Here is an 18,457-nt window from a genome sequence, read left to right on the forward strand (position 1 = left end):
ATCATGAGCTGATCCATTCTCCCATTTAGTCCCACTCCGTCGCCTTCTCACCATAACCTTTGATGCCCTGGCTACTCAGATACCTATCAATCTCTGCCTTAAATACACCCAGTGACTTGGCCTCCACTGCCATCCGTGGCAACAAATTCCATAGATTCACCACCCTCTGGCTAAAAAAATTTTTTTTAATTTTAAAATTAAAAAACATGATCAGAGATAATTTCCATGACAATCTTTACTTGACGATAAATTGCATGCTCCTGATTTTGAATGTTAATTATTCACTTGTACAGAATAGTTGTTTTCTTCTGTGGTTTGCAGCACAAAATGTCAACGAGAAATTGTAAACAAGCCCAAGGTCCTTTATATACTTTAACATCTTCTTTGGCATCTGTATTTGCAATAGAGAGAGCTGCTGTTAACCAGTAACTGAGGTATCTAAACATATTGCAGAATAACGGAAAAATATAGAGTGAGCAGTATTTCATTCACCAAGTAGGACCAACAGTTTTACATACCACCCAGAGGTCTGGAATGTTCAGAATCTCATCCTCACAAATCGAGTTATTCTTACAATGTACAAGCTACACAATATGATATCGTCAAAATCTCCAAAGTCAATTGTCTTGAATAAAATGCATATTTACAGTGAAAACAGCTATCAATAACAAAACATGTAAATGTACACTTAATCATGAATTCTAGTAATATACACTTACACTTGAGTAAAATGCATTTATACACATTCATGATTCTATGCCCACAAAGTAGATTTCCAGTTTTCTATGTTGAGGACTGGTTGCCTGATTTCTGCCTCCGAGTTTCTTATGCCCCATCATTGGTGGCACTGCTTTTGGCTGGGTTAGAAGGTGGTGGGTTCCATCAAATGATGGAATATATGACTGAGACCATAAGGCACAGGAGAAGAGTTAGGCCAACTGGACCATCAAGTCTGCTCTGCCATTTGATTGTGGCTGATTTATTTTCCCTTCAACCCATTCTGCTGACTTCTTCCTGCAGAATTTGATGCCCTTAATAATCAAGAACCTATCAAACTTCTCTTTAAACATACTCAATGATTTGGCCTCCACCTCCAACCAGAGCAATGAATTCCACGGATTTATCACCCTCTTGCTAAAGAAATCCCTCTGTATTTTGAGACTGTGTTCTCCAGTCCTAGACTCTCCCACTATTGGAAAATCCTCTCTACGTCCACTATATCGAGGCCTTTCAATATTCAAGACAATTCAATGAGGTCCCACTACCCACCTCATTCTAATAGTCTCCAGTAAGTACAGGCCCAGAGGCATCAAACACTCCTTTCATTCCTGGGATCATTCTCATAAACCTCATTTGGACGCTCTCCAATAGCAACACATCCTTTCATAAATATGGAGCCCGAAACTGCTCATAATCCTTCAACTGTGGTCTGACCAATACTTCATAAAGCTTTAGCTTTACATCCTTGCTTTTGTATTCTGTTCTCTTGAAATGAATGTACAATTACATTTGCAAGCTCACGCTCACAGGAAAGGTTAATAGAGCTGTTAGGGAGGGTTTAAACTAATTTGGCAGGGGGATGGGAACCGGAATGACAGAGCGGAGGAAGGAGAAAACAGAAATAAATCTAAGGTAGTGAGCAGTAAAGATGTCAGGAAAGACAGGCAGGTGATGGGGCAAATTTGTAGCCATTGGGATGAGTTGCAGTGAAATCAAAGCGAAAAGTACCAAATACTGGTCTTAAGGTGTTATACTTAAATGTATGCAGCAGAAGGAATAAGGTTGATGATCTTGTCATACAGCTACAGATTGGCAGGTATGATATTGTGGCCATCACTGAGACGTGGCTAAAGGATGCATGTCTCTGGGAGCTGGAAGTCCCAGGATACACAATGTATCGGAAGGATAGGAAGGTAGGCAGAGGGGGAGGCGTGGCTTTATTGGTAAGAAATGATATTAAATCATTAGAAAGAGGTGATATAGGATCAGAAGGTGCAGAATCTTTATGGGTTGAGCTAAGAAATTGGAAGGGTAAAAGGACCCTAATGGCAGTTATTTATAGGCCTCCAAACAGCTGCAGGGATGTGGACTACAAATTACAACAGGAAATGGAAAAAGCTTGTCAGAAGGGCAGTGTTATGATAATTGTGGGGGATTTTAACATGCGAGTGGATTAGGAAAATCAGGTCGGCACTGGATCTCAAGAGAGAGAATTTGTAGAATGTCTGCGAGATGGCTTTTTAGAACAGCTTGTTGTTGAGCCCACTAGGGGATCGGCTGTACTGGATTGGGTATTATGTAATGAACCGGAGGTGATTAGAGAGATTGAGGTGAAGGAACCCTTAGGAGGCAGTGATCATAACATGTTTCAGTTCACTGCGACATTTGAAAAAGAGAAGCCGAAATCTGATGTGTCAGTATTTCAGTGGAGTAAAGGAAATTACAGTGGCATGAGAGGGGAACTGGCCAAAATTGACTGGAAAGGGACACTGGCGGGAAAGACGGCAGAGCAGCAGTGGCTGGAGTTTATGCGAGAAGTGAGGAAGGAGCAAGACAGGTATATTCCAGAAAAGTAGAAATTTTCAAATGGAAAAAGGATGCAACCGTGGTTGACAAGAGAAGTCAAAGCCAAAGTTAAAGCAAAGGAGAGGGCATACAAGGAAGCAAAAATTAGTGGGAAGACAGAGGATTGAGAAGTTTTTAAAACCTTACAAAAGGAAACTAAGAAGGTCATTAAGAGGGAAAAGATTAACTATGAAAGGAAGCTAGCAAATAATATCAAAGAGGATACTAAAAGCTTTTTCAAGTATATAAAGAGTAAAAGACAGGTGAGAGTAGATATAGGACCAATAGAAAATGATGCTGGAGAAATTGTAATGGGAGATAAGGAGATGGCAGAGGAACTGAATGAGTATTTTGCATCAGTCTTCACTGAGGAAGACATCAGCGGTATACCGGACACTCAAGGTGGCAGGGAAGAGAAGTGTGCGCAGTCACAATTACGACAGAGAAAGTACTCAGGAAGCTGAATAGTCTAAGGGTAGATAAATCACCCGGACCAGATGGAATGCAGCCGTGTGTTCTGAAGGAAGTAGCTGTGGAGATTGCGGATGTATTAGCGATGATCTTTCAAAAGTCGATAGGTTCTGGCATGGTTCCGGAGGATTGGAAGATTGCAAGTGTCACTCCGCTATTTAAGAAGGGGCAAGGAAGCAAAAAGGAAATTATAGACCTGTTAGCTTGACATCGATGGTTGGGAAGTTGTTGGAGTCGATTGTCAAGGATGAGGTTACAGAGTATCTGGAGGCATATGACAAGATAGGCAGAACTCAGCATGGATTCCTTAAAGGAAAATCCTGCCTGACAAACCTATTACAATTTTTTGAGGAAATTACCAGTAGGCTAGACAAGGGAGATGCAGTGGATGTTGTATATTTGGATTTTCAGAAGGCTTTTGACAAGGTGCCACACATGAGGCTACTTAACAAGATAAGAGCCCATGGAATTATGGGAAAGTTACATACATGGATACATTGGCTGATCGGCAGGAAACAGAGAGTGGGAATAAAGGGATCCTATTCCGGTTGGCTGCCGGTTACCAGCGGTTTTCCACAGGGGTCCATGTTGGGACCGCTTCTTTTTACATTGTACATCAACAATTTGGATTATGGAATAGATGGCTTTGTGGTTAAATTTGCTGACGATACGAAGATAGGTGGAGGGGCCGGTAGTGCTGAGGAAATGGAGAGTCTGCAGAGAGACTTGGATAGATTGGAAGAATGGGCAGAGAAGTGGCAAATGAAGTACAATGTTGGAAAGTGTGTGATTATGCACTTTGGCAGAAGTAATAAACGGGCAGGCTATTATTTAGATGGGGAAAGAATTCAAAGTTTTGAGATGCAACGGGACTTGGGAGTCCTTGTACAGGATTCCCTTAAAGTTAACCTCCAGGTTGAGTCAGTAGTGAAGAAGGCGAATGCAATGTTGGCATTCATTTCTAGAGGAATAGAGTATAGGAGCAGGGATGTGATGTTGAGGCTCTATAAGGCGCTGGTGAGACCTCACTTGGAGTACTGTGGGCAATTTTGGTCTCCTTATTTAAGAAAAGATGTGCTGACATTGGAGAAGGTACAGAGAAGATTCAGTAGAATGATTCCGGGAATGAGAGGGTTAACATATGAGGATCATTTGTCCGCTCTTGGACTGTATTCCTTGGAGTTTAGAAGAATGAGGGGAAACCTCATAGAAACATTTCGAATGTTGAAAGGCATGGACAGAGTGGATGTGGCAAAGTTGTTTCCCATGATGGGGGAGTCTAGTACGAGAGGGCATGACTTAAGGATTGAAGGGCGCCCATTCAGAACAGAAATGTGAAGAAATTTTTTTAGCCAGAGGGTGGTGAATCTATGGAATTTGTTGCCACGGGCAGCAGTGGAGGCCAAGTCATTGGGTGTATTTAAGGCAGAGATTGATAGGTATCTGAGTAGTCAGGCCGAAAAGGCGGGGGAGTGGGACTAAATGGGAGAATGGATTAGCTCATGATAAAATGGTGGAGCAGACTCGATGGGCCGAATGGCCGACTTCTGCTCCTTTGTCTTTTTGTCTTATGGTCTCATGGTCTCATATCTATCAGTGTTTATTACTTCAATAGGATCATTTTCTGATTAGATTTTTCTGTGGCTAATCCATGGATGAAAAGGTTAACTATAGTGATTTGTACGGTGGTTCTTATGTGCTTTATAAAGTTAAAATTCTTCAGTTGACATCTGACTTTTAATGTTAGATTCTAGAGTTGAAGAATAAATAGAAAAAAACACTTTGAATGCTTTTACTATTTTACAGTACAGTATAACAGACATTTATAATTAATCGCCAAGGCATTATATTGCTCGATAATGACAATGGTCTTGAATGGAAATAAGGAAGTGGGAGATAGCTGAGTCCTCAAAGCCATTTGTTTTTATAAAAATGTTGCTCTTTGTATTTCCATTATTTCCCATGAAAGGTGTATGGGGTGTCCATCTTTGGTCCCCACCTGTTTGTATGCGACAGTGGCCACACCCCAGTACACTGCTTTGACAGGTGGGCTAAACCAGGTGAGGATAGCCGGGAACCTCCAACCGCAATGAGATACAGATATTCCTAACCCAGCAGGCGGAGCCAGTTCTGGCGGACTGGGCAGAAGAGATCCACTACAAGATCCAATGGCCAAAAAGACGGTGCTGCAACACTTTGTGGAGAGGGAAGGGCACGAGAAGGCACAGAAAGCAACATGGCTATCCACTGCAGCCAAGGAAGTCTCCAGTTGTGACGATTTTTTTATACCATTGGACCAAGATTTTTGAGGTCGAGAGAGTGGAATTGCCCAGTGAAAAACCTGTTGTACTATAAAACTCCTCCCGCACATGCTACGTCATCAATGGAAACAACAGACAACCAACACACACACTTTCTATGAACAAAGGGGGGAAATAGTTGGAAGCCTGATTTTGGCTCTTCTGTTCTTAATACATTACAACCAACGTAGGTGAGAGATACAAGACATAAATGTTATCAGCTGTTATTGTAGTTATTAACTTGAACATAATTAGGGTCTTGATGGTGTTGATGTGGAGAGGATGTTTCCTGTTAGGAGTAAATCTAGAACTAGGGAAATACTTTTTTCCTCAAAGGATGATGCAAGTGGAATCATTGAATATTTTTAGGGCAGCTAAATTCTTAATAAGCTAATGCTAATTTGTTCATGGACTCCACTGTTTACAAATTAAGTACTATCCAAGGTAATCTCTTACACACTCTTATGTTCTGCACAACACAAATAATAGTAGTAGCCAAATCCAGAAGCTGTACTGAATTTGAGGTTGGAGGTAGTCATTAGAGAAAGGAGCTTGGGAATTGGGTTGTTGGATTGGGATCTAGGTGAGGTGACTGAAACTGTGAATCTGGGTCAGGATAAATGATCATGTCTGGGGATAATGAGACATGAAATGGTTCCAAGGGGTGAATTAGGGTCAGGAGGTACAATTGAGGGGTTGCATTGGAGGATCAAGGGCAGGAAGCTGTGGTTTGGTGCTTGTGGGCAACATTTGGTGCCTATTTCTCATGGGTCTTAAGTTGTGAGGGTGGGGAGTTGAAACTGGGATTTGGTACAGTTTTGGGGGTAGCAATCGCTGAGTACAGAAAAGACCAGTAAATTCCACTGAGTATTAACAACATTTAAATATTTACTGCCTCAAGCTTGCACAAAATGGTAGAGGCAAGTTTGATTTTGTCATTGAAAAAAAATTGGATAGGTATATGGACAGGAAAGGAATGGAGGGTTATGGGCTGAGTGCAGGTAGATGGGATTAGGTGAGAGTAAGCATTCGGCACGGACTAGAAGGGCCGAGATGGCCTGTTTCCATGCTGTAATTATTATATGGTTATATATGGTTATAAATCACATAGTCTGTACTGAATTCCCATACAGACACATTTCAACTTCTCTACAAATTCATTCTGTATGACCACTCTTACAGGAAATTGTAAAAGTTGTTGATTTAGGTTGAGACCCTTGCAATCCAACAGATGTCCACAGAGGCTACTTGAACCACTGAGTTCTTCTAGAATCACTGATAAGTACTTGATAGTCAGAGTGCTTCTGTGCCTTATGACTGTTACTTTCCATTTGAAGCCACACAGTACTTTGGCCATCATCGTTGTAGACCTGTCAGTCTTGCGTTGGTGGTAGGGAAGTTACTAGTGAGGATTCTTGGGGATAGGATTTATGTGCATTTGGAAAACCATAGCCCAATTAGAGACAGTCAGAGTGGTCTTATGTGGGTCAAATCAAGTCTTACTAACTTGATTGGCTTTTTCCAAGGTGACAGAGGTGAAGGTAGCACAGTGGATGATGTCCACATGAATTTTAGTGAGGTGTTTGACAAGGTCCCTCACAGGAGGCTTATCCAAAACCTATGGTGAATTGGATGCTTGAATTCAGAATTGGCTTACCCATGGAAGATGTGGTAGTAGTTGATGGGGCTTATTCTGACTGGAGCTCCATGACTCATGATGTTCTGCAATGGTCTGTACCGTGACCTTTGCAGTTTGTGATTTTATGTAAGTGACCTGGATGAAACTGTAGATGTAAATGAAAATGGAAATATCATGCAGATGATATGGAAATTGGTGGTGTTGTGGACAGCATGAATGACTGTCAAAGGATAAGATACAACAGAATATTTATCAGTTGCAAATATGGGCAGAGAAATGGCAGATAGTATTTAACCCAACCAATTGTGAAGTGTTGCATTTTGGAAGATCTTATGTAAAGAGACAGTATGGTGTTAATAGTCTTTTAACAGTGTTTATCTGCAGAGGATCATAGGGTCAAGTCCACAGCTCCCTGAAAGTGGCTGCACAGGTTTATGGGGTGCTATAAAAGGCACGTGGCATACTTGTTTGTATTAGTCGAGAAATTAAGTTCAGGAGTTGCTAAGTTATGTTCCAACTTTATAAAACAATCTAGCTGCCCCATTACAGTAAGGACATTGAGGCTTTGGAGAAGGTGAGGCTTAGCAGGATGCTGTCTGGATCAGAGGACATGTGCTACAAGGAGAAGTTGGACAACCTTGAATTGTTTTGTCTGGAGTAGGGGAGGCTGATAGACAGAGATCTGATAAGAGGCTTATAAGATGTTGAGAGGCACAGAAAGAGTAGATACCCAGTATCTTTTTCCCAGGGTTAAAATGTCTTAAACCGGAGGATCAAATAAGTTGAAAGAAGTGCAGGGTAAGTTTTGGTTTTTGCATAGATAGTTGTGGGTTCCTGGATTGAGCCGGGGGCAAATATGATAAAGGTGTTCAAGAAGATCTTAGGCACATGAATTTGCATGAAATGGAAGGATATGGACATTATGTAGGCAGAGGGATTAGTTTTGTTTGGCATTTGGTTATTAATTTAATTAGTTTGCACAACATTGTGGACTAAAGGGTCTGCTTCTGTGTTGCATTATTTCATGATCTATTGTTTTAATTTTGACCCTAATAGCCTTTCCCTCCACCTTGGGTACCTTACGACTCCTGCTGCATCGTATGAATTCTATCTGGCATAAGTAGGCACTGTTTGACAGTTTTGGTACTAAATCACTTCCTTGGAGGAAGATGGGTAATCTGGTAAGTATGTTTCAGCTTTAAAGTAGAACTGCCATTGCACGTCTTACATCAGGATATTTTCTTTTTTCCTTTCAGATATGGGAAAAGAGCCAGGATGCCAGCAAGTCTGAAATAAAAGTTGATTTAGGGTGTTTTACCTTGGACGTCTGCCTCACTGTTCAGTGAGTTCCTGGATGATCAACTACCCCACCCCACTAAACCGGCATCCCTTGATTACCATAGTATCCAAAAATCAACCTGTCTTTAGTAAACTCACAGACTGAACTTGTTCAGCCCTCTTGGTTAGCAAATTCAAAAATCTACTATCCTCTGGGTAAAGAAATTTCTTTTTGCAATGAATTGCTAAATCCTTATTTTGATACACTGGACAATCAAACCCACCCCCCGCCCCCGCCCAGTGATCTAAATACGTCAGCAAGGGGAAACATGGTCTCTGACTGATCGTGTGCACCAAGCCCCTTAATAATTCTGTATACTTTGATGAAATCACCTCCTGAGAATAAATGCGTATCTTGTTTGCTTAGTCTCTCCTTATGGGACAGCTCCCATTCCATCAAACATTCCCACCCCAATATGTTGTATTCTTTTGAGTCTGAATACTTGAGCAGCACTCCCAACATCCCTTTCCACAATTACGTATATGAATGATCACAAATGCTTTCCACTTACACATCTATTGAGTGCCCTTTTCAATCTTCCTTTACTGTGATCCTTGATAGTACATTTGAGATCTTAATCTCATTATTTAAAAAGTATTTTTTCCTATTACATTTTGTTCTTTTACCATTTGTATTTATTCTTTGTCCTTTATATTTTGATCATTCATCCAATAAGGAAAGTTTCTCTCCATCTGTTATCTGTACTCTTCATAGATTTAAATACCATTATCAGATCTTTTGCAATTCCCTATGTCTGAACGAGAAATCACTCTAATGTGATTACATTACACACCGCTCTCCCTGCCCCAGTAGCCACTGGGATATTGAGGAACAGATATGTAGGCAGATTAGAGTGGTTGTTGGTGACTTCAGTTTTCTTCATATAGACCTCCTTAGTGTAAAAGTGTTAGGTGCATCCAGGAAGGTTTCAGAAATCACCATGTAGATATGGAACATGGAACATGGAAGAGTACAGCACAGGAACAGACTATTTGGCCCATATTGTTCTGCTGAACTTGCTAAAAAGCAAACCAAAAGCACCCAAATACTTCTACACCACGACCATATACCTCCATCTTCCTTACATCCATGTGCCTATCTCTTAAAAGCATCTAATGTATTTACCTTTACCACCATACCAGGCAGAGCATACCAGGCAGAGCACTCCAGGCATCCGCAACTCTCTGAGTAAAAAAAAAACTTACTGAGGAACAACACCTTATATTCCATCTGGGTAGCTTCTAACCTGATGGCATGAACATTGACTTCTCTAACTTCCGTTAATGCCCACCTCCCCTTCGTACCCCATCCCTTATTTATTTATTATTTCTCCCCCCCCCTCCTTTTTCTTCCTCTGTCCCTCTCACTATACTCCTTGCCCATCCTCTGGGCTTCCCCCCTCCCCCTTTCTCCCTAGGCCTCCCATCCCATGATCCTCTCGTATTGCTTTTGCCAATCGACTTTCCAGCTCTTGGCTCCATCCCTCCCCCTCCTGTCTTTTCCTATCATTTTGGATCTCCCCCTCCCTCTCCCACTTTCAAATCTCTTACTATCTCTTCTTTCAGTTAGTCTTGATGAAGGGTCTCGGCCCGAAACGTCGACTGTATCTCTTCCTATAGATGCTGCCTGGCCTGCTGTACTCACCAGCAATTTTTATGTGTGTTGTTTGAAATTCCAGCATTTGCAGATTTCCTCGTGTTTGCCCCTCACATTCCCTTTGGACCTACCCCCTCTCACCTTCAATGCATGCCCTCTAGTATTAGACATTTCTACCCTGGTAAAAAGATCTGTTCACTCTATCTATGCCCCTCATAATCTTATAAACCTCTATCAGACCCCCCCTCAGCCTCTGATATTCCAGAGAAAACCCAAGTTAATCTCGGCCCTCTCCAATCCTTCCTATAGTGGGACAACCAGAACTCTATGCAATACTCCAGATGAAGCCGAACCAGAGCCTTATTAAAGTTGCAACATAACCTCCTGACTTTTGAACTCAGTGCTTTGACTAACAACAAGCATCCCATAAGCCTTCTTAACCACATTATCAACCTATATAGCCACTTCCAAGGTACTATGAACATAGATCCCAAGATCTATCTGCTGAGTAACACTGTTAAGGATCTTGCCCTTCTACATACATTTATCCTTGCATTAGAGATAGTCATATAAGAGGAGTGGCCATACTCAACCTGGTGTTGGGAAATGAGCCTGGCCTGGGAACTGACCTTGAAGTGGGACAGTAGTTTGGGAACAGTGACCACAACTCCTCAGGTTTAAAGATAGCTATACATAAGGATAAGTATGGACCTTGCAGCAAAGTATTTAGAACAGGACAAGTTTCAATATATGATGGGAACTCGTGAGAACTAATTGGGAACAGATGTTTTTAGGCAAGTCAATACCTAACATATGGAGGGTGTTTAAAGACCATCTGCAGAGAGAACAAGACAAGCATGTCTCAGTAAGAAAGAGAGACAAAGATGGCAAGCTAAGGGAACATTTGATTGTTGAGAGAGGTGTGAATTTAGTCATGTAAGAGGAGTGGCCATAGTCAAAAAGAAAAAAGAAACGTGTGCAAGGTAAATCAAATGGAGCCTTTGAGAATTATAAAGAAGCCTGAAGCAAACTAAGAAAGGAATTAGGAGAGGTGGATGGAAAATGAAAAGTCCTTGGCAAGTAGGATTAAAGAAAATCCCAAGGTAGTCTATATAGACATCAAAGATGAGAGGGTAGGACCACTCAAAGATAAGAGAGGGAACACATGCTTGGAAGTGGGGGATGTAGATAAGGTTTAAGTGAGTACTCAGTATTTACCAAGGAGGACATGAAAGGTGGTGAGATCAGTGAGTGTATTGATAAGCTAGGGCATTTTGAGACAAAGAAGGTAGGGCTAGATCTCTTAAAGTGCATTAAGGTGGATAAGTCACCAGGGCCTAATGGGGTAAACTCTAGACAAAAGAGGACATTGGTGGGGTCTTTCATGATTTTCATGTCCTCTTTAGTCACAGGCAAGGTTGTGTTCCATTATTCAAGAATGGCCAAGGGGTAATCCTGAAAACTGTTGACAGGTGAATCACACAGCAATGATAGGGAATGTATTGGAGAGAATTCTTAGGGATAGAATTTATAATCATTTAGAAAGACATGGCCTTGGTATGAACGTGGCTTTGTACAGAGCAAGTTATATTTTCGAGGAGTGATTGTGGTTGAAGAAAATAGAACTGTGGATGTTTTCCATGGATTTTATAAGGTATTTTACATGGCCCTTTATGGAAGATTTGTCCAGAAGATTGAGATGCATGGGACCTATAGTGACTAGCAGTTTGGGCTCAAAAGGAGGTGAGAAGATGGTGGCGCGACACAGTGCGCACAGCTCTCCGGTGAAATGATATCGTATCTGTTAAATAGGGGCTGTGGACAATTCTGATTTGATGGAGACAGACGTGAAAGCACAGAGGAACATCTGGAGAAATTTCTAAAGCGCCAGTTCGCTGCCGCTGTTACTGTGTGATCGAGAATCTCCGGAGAGAAGGCCCCAAAATCCCCGGCTTTGCCTGCTGCTGCTGACCGAGGCTGAGGTCGAAGCGTTCGGATAGAGATGGTGCTCGGTACTCGGTGTCGGAGGGCTGATCGGAGGCTTGAAGTTTTCAGACGACTCAGAGTCGGACTGTGGTCGGGCATGGCGGAGAGAGTTTTCTTCCTTCCCCCGTCTGCGTGAGATGTGGGACATTCGAGAGACTTTGAACTTTTTTACTGTGCCATGGCCTGTTCTTCATCAAGTTATGGTCTTGTTGCACTGTTGTAACTATATGTTATGATTATGTGGTTTTTGTTAGTTTTTCAGTCTTGGTCTGTCCTGTGTTTCTGTGATATCACACCGGAGGAATATTGTATCATTTCTTAATGCATGCATTACTAAATGACAATAAAAGAGGACTGCGCGTCCTCATAATCTAAAAAAAAAAATTGGCTTGTCTTGTCCATAGAAGACAGGGTAATAGTGCATGGGATCCATACTGTGAACTCTGCTGCAACATACACAGAATGCTGCTGGAACTCAGCAGGTCAAGTGGCACCTATGGAAAAGAGTAAATGGTCGATGTGTTTGTGATATCTATGACCCAAATATAATTGTAGGTGGATGGGTAAGTTCACAGACAATACCAAGATTGCTGGGATTATTGTGCATAGTGTAAAAGCTTGCCAAAAGATACAGTGGCATATAGATCAGTTGCAGATATGGACAAAGAAATTTATGGGTGATTGGAGATTAATCTGGCCAAGTGTAATGGCTAGACCCTCAACAGTATTAATGTACAGAGGGATCTTGAGTCATTGCTTCCTGAAAGTGGCTGAATAGGTTGATTGGGTGGTAAAGAAAGCATATGGCATGTTTGCTCATATTAGTCAAGTTAAGTATATTAGTTCAAGTAGATTGAACCATTGAGTTCAAGAGATGCTAGGTTATGTTGCATCACTGCCTCCAGAATCCAGGCAGCTAGGGAGAGCTCCCTTAACTCCCAAAAGTATGAGCATCGGTGGAGAAACAACTTCTGCACTTACCTTGGAGCCGCCAATCACCCATGAATCAGATGTGCACTGTATCCGGGGAAACAGCACCACCAGCTAGAAATGAGTGGCCTTCTGTTTGGTTAGATTAGATTAGATTAGATTAGATTATGAGGACACGCAGTCCTCTTTTATTGTCATTTAGTAATGCATGCATTAAGAAATGATACAATATTCCTCCGGTGTGATATCACAGAAACACAGGACAGACCAAAACTGGAAAACTAACAAAAACCACATAATTATAACATATAGTTACTACAGTGCAACAAGACCATAACTTGATGAAGAACAGGCCATGGCACAGTAAAATAGTTCAAAGTCTCTCGAAAGTCCCACGTCTCATGCAGACGGGAGAAGGAAGAAAACTCTCCCTGCCATGCCTGACCACAGTCCGACTCTGAGTCGTCCGAAAACTTCAAGCTCTGATCAGCCCTCCGACACCGAGTACAGAGTACCATCTCTATCCGAATGCTTCGACGTCAGCCTCGGTCACCAGCAGCAGGCAAAACCGGGGACTTTGGGGCCTTCCCTCCAGAGATTCTCGATCACACAGTAGCAGCAGCAGCGAACCGGGCATTTCAGAAATTTCTCCAGGTGTTCCTCTGCTTCTCACGTCGGTCTTCATCAAATCAGAATTGTGCACGGCGTCCTACTTACAAATACGATATCATTTCACCGGAGAGGCTACGCGCGCTGCGTCGCGCTGTCATCTTCTCCTCCCACCCTCTGGCAAGCTCCCTCTGGAGTGTGCATCTGTCTCTCTTTCTCTCTCTCCCACACCTTGGTGGCTTTGTGCACACAGGAGGCTCTGGTGCATTTTGCCACAACAGGCAACTTTCTGGACCAGACTTTGTGTACGCAACTAGGACTCCCTACCAAGCCTATCTTTCACCACTTCTGCACCACAGCCATTGACAGACGTCCCTTGGGGTCGGGATGATCAGAGCGTGCACACAGCTTATGAACATATGCATTAGGGAACTCCCCAATTCCATCCAATTCCTTCTTAGCAACTTGCCCAACACTCCCCTCATCTTGAGTTAACCCTGGCCCTCCACTCACAACCCTCACTTTGCCTGGTCATCTGGTTGACTGCCGAGTAGGGGATCCACTACTACTACTACTACGTCGACTCAGGCCTAGGGGGCTGGCGTCGGTGTAGGGGATCCACCTGACTTCATCCCATAATTCAGAGGAGATAGAAGAAACCCCTAACCTCACCAGACTCCCACAGAAATATAACTACTTAGCCATCGCCTTTAGTGAAAGGGAAGCCAGCACCCTGCCACGTCACAAGCCATACAACTGCTTAATCAGCCTCATCCTGTATACCACCCTTCCTCAAGGTCACCTGTTCGCCCTCTCCCCTCCTGGGACCCAAACCATGAAGGTGGAGCTGAGTGATGATGGCGATAAACAGCGACTTCTTTGCTTGTATCTTTGGATACAGCTTTATTTCTATCTTTGATATCTCTTTTTTTCCCTTCCAAGGTTCTTTTGAAGACCCTGACCTGGAATTACACTCTGACTTTGGTTCTTTGCAGGAATGGGACCTGCTCTCGGGGCCTCACAACTGCCACTTTTTGACATGCTAAGGACGCGGTCTAGAAGACTAGCGCGCCTTCAGGGTGTCAGATTTTCATGGCTCTGGAGGCGGGTGGATTCAAGCCTGTGCTGCCACCGACGACTGATGCATCGCAGGAGAACGAGGTAGATTGGAAGCAGCGGGTTTGCTGATCAGTCACTTATTTGCCCTCAAAATCTAATTCTACTGCAAGTTAGACAAATGCCTATTTCATACTCCAGTCATTTCATTCTTGAGTTACATCTTTTCACCCCAATACATAACCATGGACCCAGAGAAAGCACACACCTTTGGAGAAAGGCCCTGACCAAGCTCCTCAAACAGCTACAGCACTTCTTGGGCTTCTCCAACTTCTACCGCAATTTAATCAGGAAATGCAGTCAAATTTGTTGCTCTTCTGACTTCCCTCACCAAATCTCCCTACCCGCAAAAAACCTGATCAGTTGTTACTAACCATACTTTCAGACACTCCACCACCTAAAACCCTCCAGACTTTTTGTGTTAGAGGTGGATGCATCTGACATGTGCGCCAGCGCCATCTTCTCCCAGTGAGGATCAGACGGGAAGAAATACCCTTGTGCCTCATTCTCACGCATGTTCAACCTTACACATCGCCGTTATGGAGTAGGAGACAGGGAGCTACTCACCATCAAGTGGGCCTGGGAGGAATGGAGACATTGGCTGGTGGGAAACACCGAGGCCTTCCTGATCTAGACTGACTTCTAGAACCTCATATCCATTCAACAGATCTGCCAAACCGCATCAGGCTTGCTGGGCCATCTTTTACAAGCATCTCAACTTCACCATCTGCTACCAACCCAGCTCTGAGAACACCAAGGCAGACACCCTGTCACAACAGTTTCGCCCAGCTGACTAACCCTCAGTCCATTATTCCATCTTCCCATATCCTTGACCCAATCGTATAAGACCTTGAGAACCAGATCTGCCAGGCCCTACAACACAAGCCTACTCTGGTCGACACACCTGACAATGACATGTACCATGTGAAGCACTCCAGTGGGCCCACTCCTTGCTCCTCTCCACCCATCAATGTGCACAACAAGCCCTGGAATTCTTGTGATGCTGGTTCTGGTCGCCCACCAGGATTGCAAGATGTATGTTAGTTCATCACTGCCTGCCCTCAATGTGCCCAATCCAATTCCTCCAACCAGTGACTCTCTGGGCTCCTGCGGCCCCCTGATGACCATGATTCCACACTGCCGTCATGGGCTTGCTACAGTCTGATGGGGCCACAGTAATCATGAAAGTGGTGAATCAGTTCTCCAAGACAGCCCACTACATTACTTTCCCCAAACCTCCATCAGCCGCAGAAATGGTGGACTGATTCTCCAACATATAGTTCACCTTCATGGCTTCCAACAGGACATTGTGCCCAAAATTCGTCTCCTACCTTTGGCGAGCTTTCTACCCCCTCCTCCACATCTCAGTGAACTTGTCCTCTGGCTGTCATTCGTAGACCGATGAACAGTCAGAAAGAGCCAATCAGCAAGTATGAAGTTTCTGTGACCTCTAATCCTTCTGCATGGAAGAAATACCTGCTCTGGGCCAAATTGTTCTATTCCTTGCAGAGGAGCCAACGGTGGAGGTCCCTCCGCCAGAGTCCTAGGTCACTGATGCGAGAGTGCTTGGAAGAGGGCACAAAGGGCCATCAAAGCTATCAATCGCACCTACTGCCTCCAGGCCAACTGCTGTCAGTGCCCAGCCAGACTACTCTGGCCTGTGGACTGTGTCTGGCTGTCCAACAGAGATATGTCCCTGCACACCAACTCACGCAAGCTATTGCCTGGTTTATATTATCCATTGCATCAACCCAGTCACTTCCCATCTCCAGCTGCCATCGTCTGTCAGGATCAGACTTGCCTTCCACGTGTCCTGTCTCAAACCCATTGTCCATGGGCAACATGAACCTGAACCTCTCAAACCAAAGATGGTGGAAGGTCGTCCAGTGTACACAGTTCGGCAGATGATGGATCCATGTTGTCGTGAACGGGGTGTGCAGTACCTGGTTGACTAGGAAGGGTATAGCTCCGAAGACAGGTCTTGGGTACAGCCCCATTTCATCTTGAATCCATTGCTCATCAAAGTTCCACCACACCCATCCAGATCTTCCTGGGCCATTGAGTGCCAACTGTGGGGGTGGGGGAGGGAGGTCCTGTCTGGCCTGCACAGGGAGTCTCCACCCAGCTAACAAGAGTCACCTGCCACTCATTTCCAAATCATCACCTGTAGCCCATTTAAACCCAGCTCTCATCCACAATTATTGTTCACTCATATGAGCCAGCCAGCCTCAATCAGTTGCTCCTAGCTGTCAGTTACCTTAATACCATCTTGTGTTATCAGTCATCTCGTTTACTTCTAAATCATTTCTGCTGTTCTGCTTTTGGGTCAAGCCACCTCTACATTTCTTGACATAAGCAGTTCTTAAGTAGGCATACAAAGAATGGAAGGACATGGGCACTGAGCATTGTGTAGGCTGAAGGGATTAGTTTACACAAAATCATCTGCGGACGCTGGGGTCAAAGCAACACTCACAACACGCTGGAGGAACTCAGCAGGTCGGGCAACATCAGCTCTGCTTCCCACTCCCATTCAGATATGCCCATACATGCCCTCTACTACCATGATGAAGCTAAACTCAGGTTGGAGGAGCAACACCTCATATATCTTCTAGGTTCTAGGTAGTCTCCAGCCCCTTGGTATGAACATAGAATTCTCCAACTTCCGGTAATTCCCTCCCCCTCCCTTCTCCTATCCCCATGTCACTCTGCCCCCTTCCCCAGCTGCCTATCACCTCCCTCTTGGTTCCGCCTCCTTCTACTACCCATTGTGTTTTCCCCTATTCTTTCTTCACCTTTCCTGCCTATCACCTCCCTGCCTCCCTTCCCCCACCCCTTTATCTTTCCCCTTACTGGTTTTTCACCTGGAACCGACCAGCCTTCTCCTTCCCACCCTCCCCCCACCTTCTTTATAGGGTCTCTGCCCCTTCCCTCTACAGTCCTAACGAAGGGTTCCGGCCCGACACGCTGACCGATCTTTTCCACGGATGCTGCCCGACCTGCTGAGTTCCTCCAGCGCGTTGTGAGGGATTCGTTTAGTTAGGCATTTAATTAGTTTGGCACAGCGTCATAGGCCAAAGAGCCTGTTCCTCTCCTGTACTGGTTTTAAGTTCTATGTTCTAACCCCAGCTTCTATCTACAGAACTTCAGTTTCTAACCCTTGGAAGCATTTAGAAAACACACTTGTGTACCTTCTTCAAAGTCTTCACATCTGCAGAACTGAAAACAATACCCCAATTGTAGGTTAACTATAAAGGCTGATCATTAACTTATTGCTCTTTTGTTCCTTCCCTGTATAAAACCAAGAATCCACTATGCCTTTTACCCACTTCTCAAATGTTATTTTCAATGAATTGTCCAGCAATACTCCTAGATCTGTTTTTGTATTCCTTTTAGAGCTGTCTTCATATAGTTTTGTATGCAGTTTCAATTTTCTCATGGGTTACATGGTTAAGCGAGCGACTAAAATAGAGCATGCTGACCAATTACAAGAGGGAGGTGGGGAAGAGATAGAAGCAATTTCTCCACAGGGTCATATCTGCCCAGGTGCAATTCTCCAACTTGAAATTCAATGACGAATAATGTGTGATAAACCTACATTTCAGGACCTCCAGAATGAAAATCTGCCAGTGCTGCAGTCACAGCTGCAGCCTTGAAGTGCATTATCTTCAGATGTTAACGGTTGCAATTTTTTTTTGTGCCTTGCTCCTTCCTTGTAGGAACTGTTTACAACATATTACTGACTTCACTTCACTATTTCATAAAGGAATTTACTGATGTTTTTAGTGAAAGACAACTGTCCAGAAACAAGTAAGAATAGAAATGTCTTTGCTACAATTGCACACTTTCCCTTTGTTAATTTTACCTTCATGCCTTGACATACAACAAAATTGAAGAGGATTCTATTTT

General features: G+C 43.6%; 1 protein-coding gene across 1 annotated transcript in view; it reads right to left on the minus strand.

Moving 5' to 3' along the window:
- Nucleotides 1-261: 261 nt before the first annotated feature.
- LOC140210237 (uncharacterized) overlaps nucleotides 262-18,457 on the minus strand; it is a 54,968-nt gene continuing 36,772 nt past the window's right edge. The window contains exon 5 of the mRNA XM_072279114.1: nucleotides 262-391. Within this exon, the coding sequence (XP_072135215.1) occupies nucleotides 282-391 (110 nt within the window). The 3' untranslated portion in view covers nucleotides 262-281. The remainder of the gene's footprint in view (nucleotides 392-18,457) is intronic.

This window comes from Mobula birostris, chromosome 15 (assembly GCF_030028105.1).
Source record: "Mobula birostris isolate sMobBir1 chromosome 15, sMobBir1.hap1, whole genome shotgun sequence".
NCBI lineage: Eukaryota > Metazoa > Chordata > Chondrichthyes > Myliobatiformes > Myliobatidae > Mobula > Mobula birostris.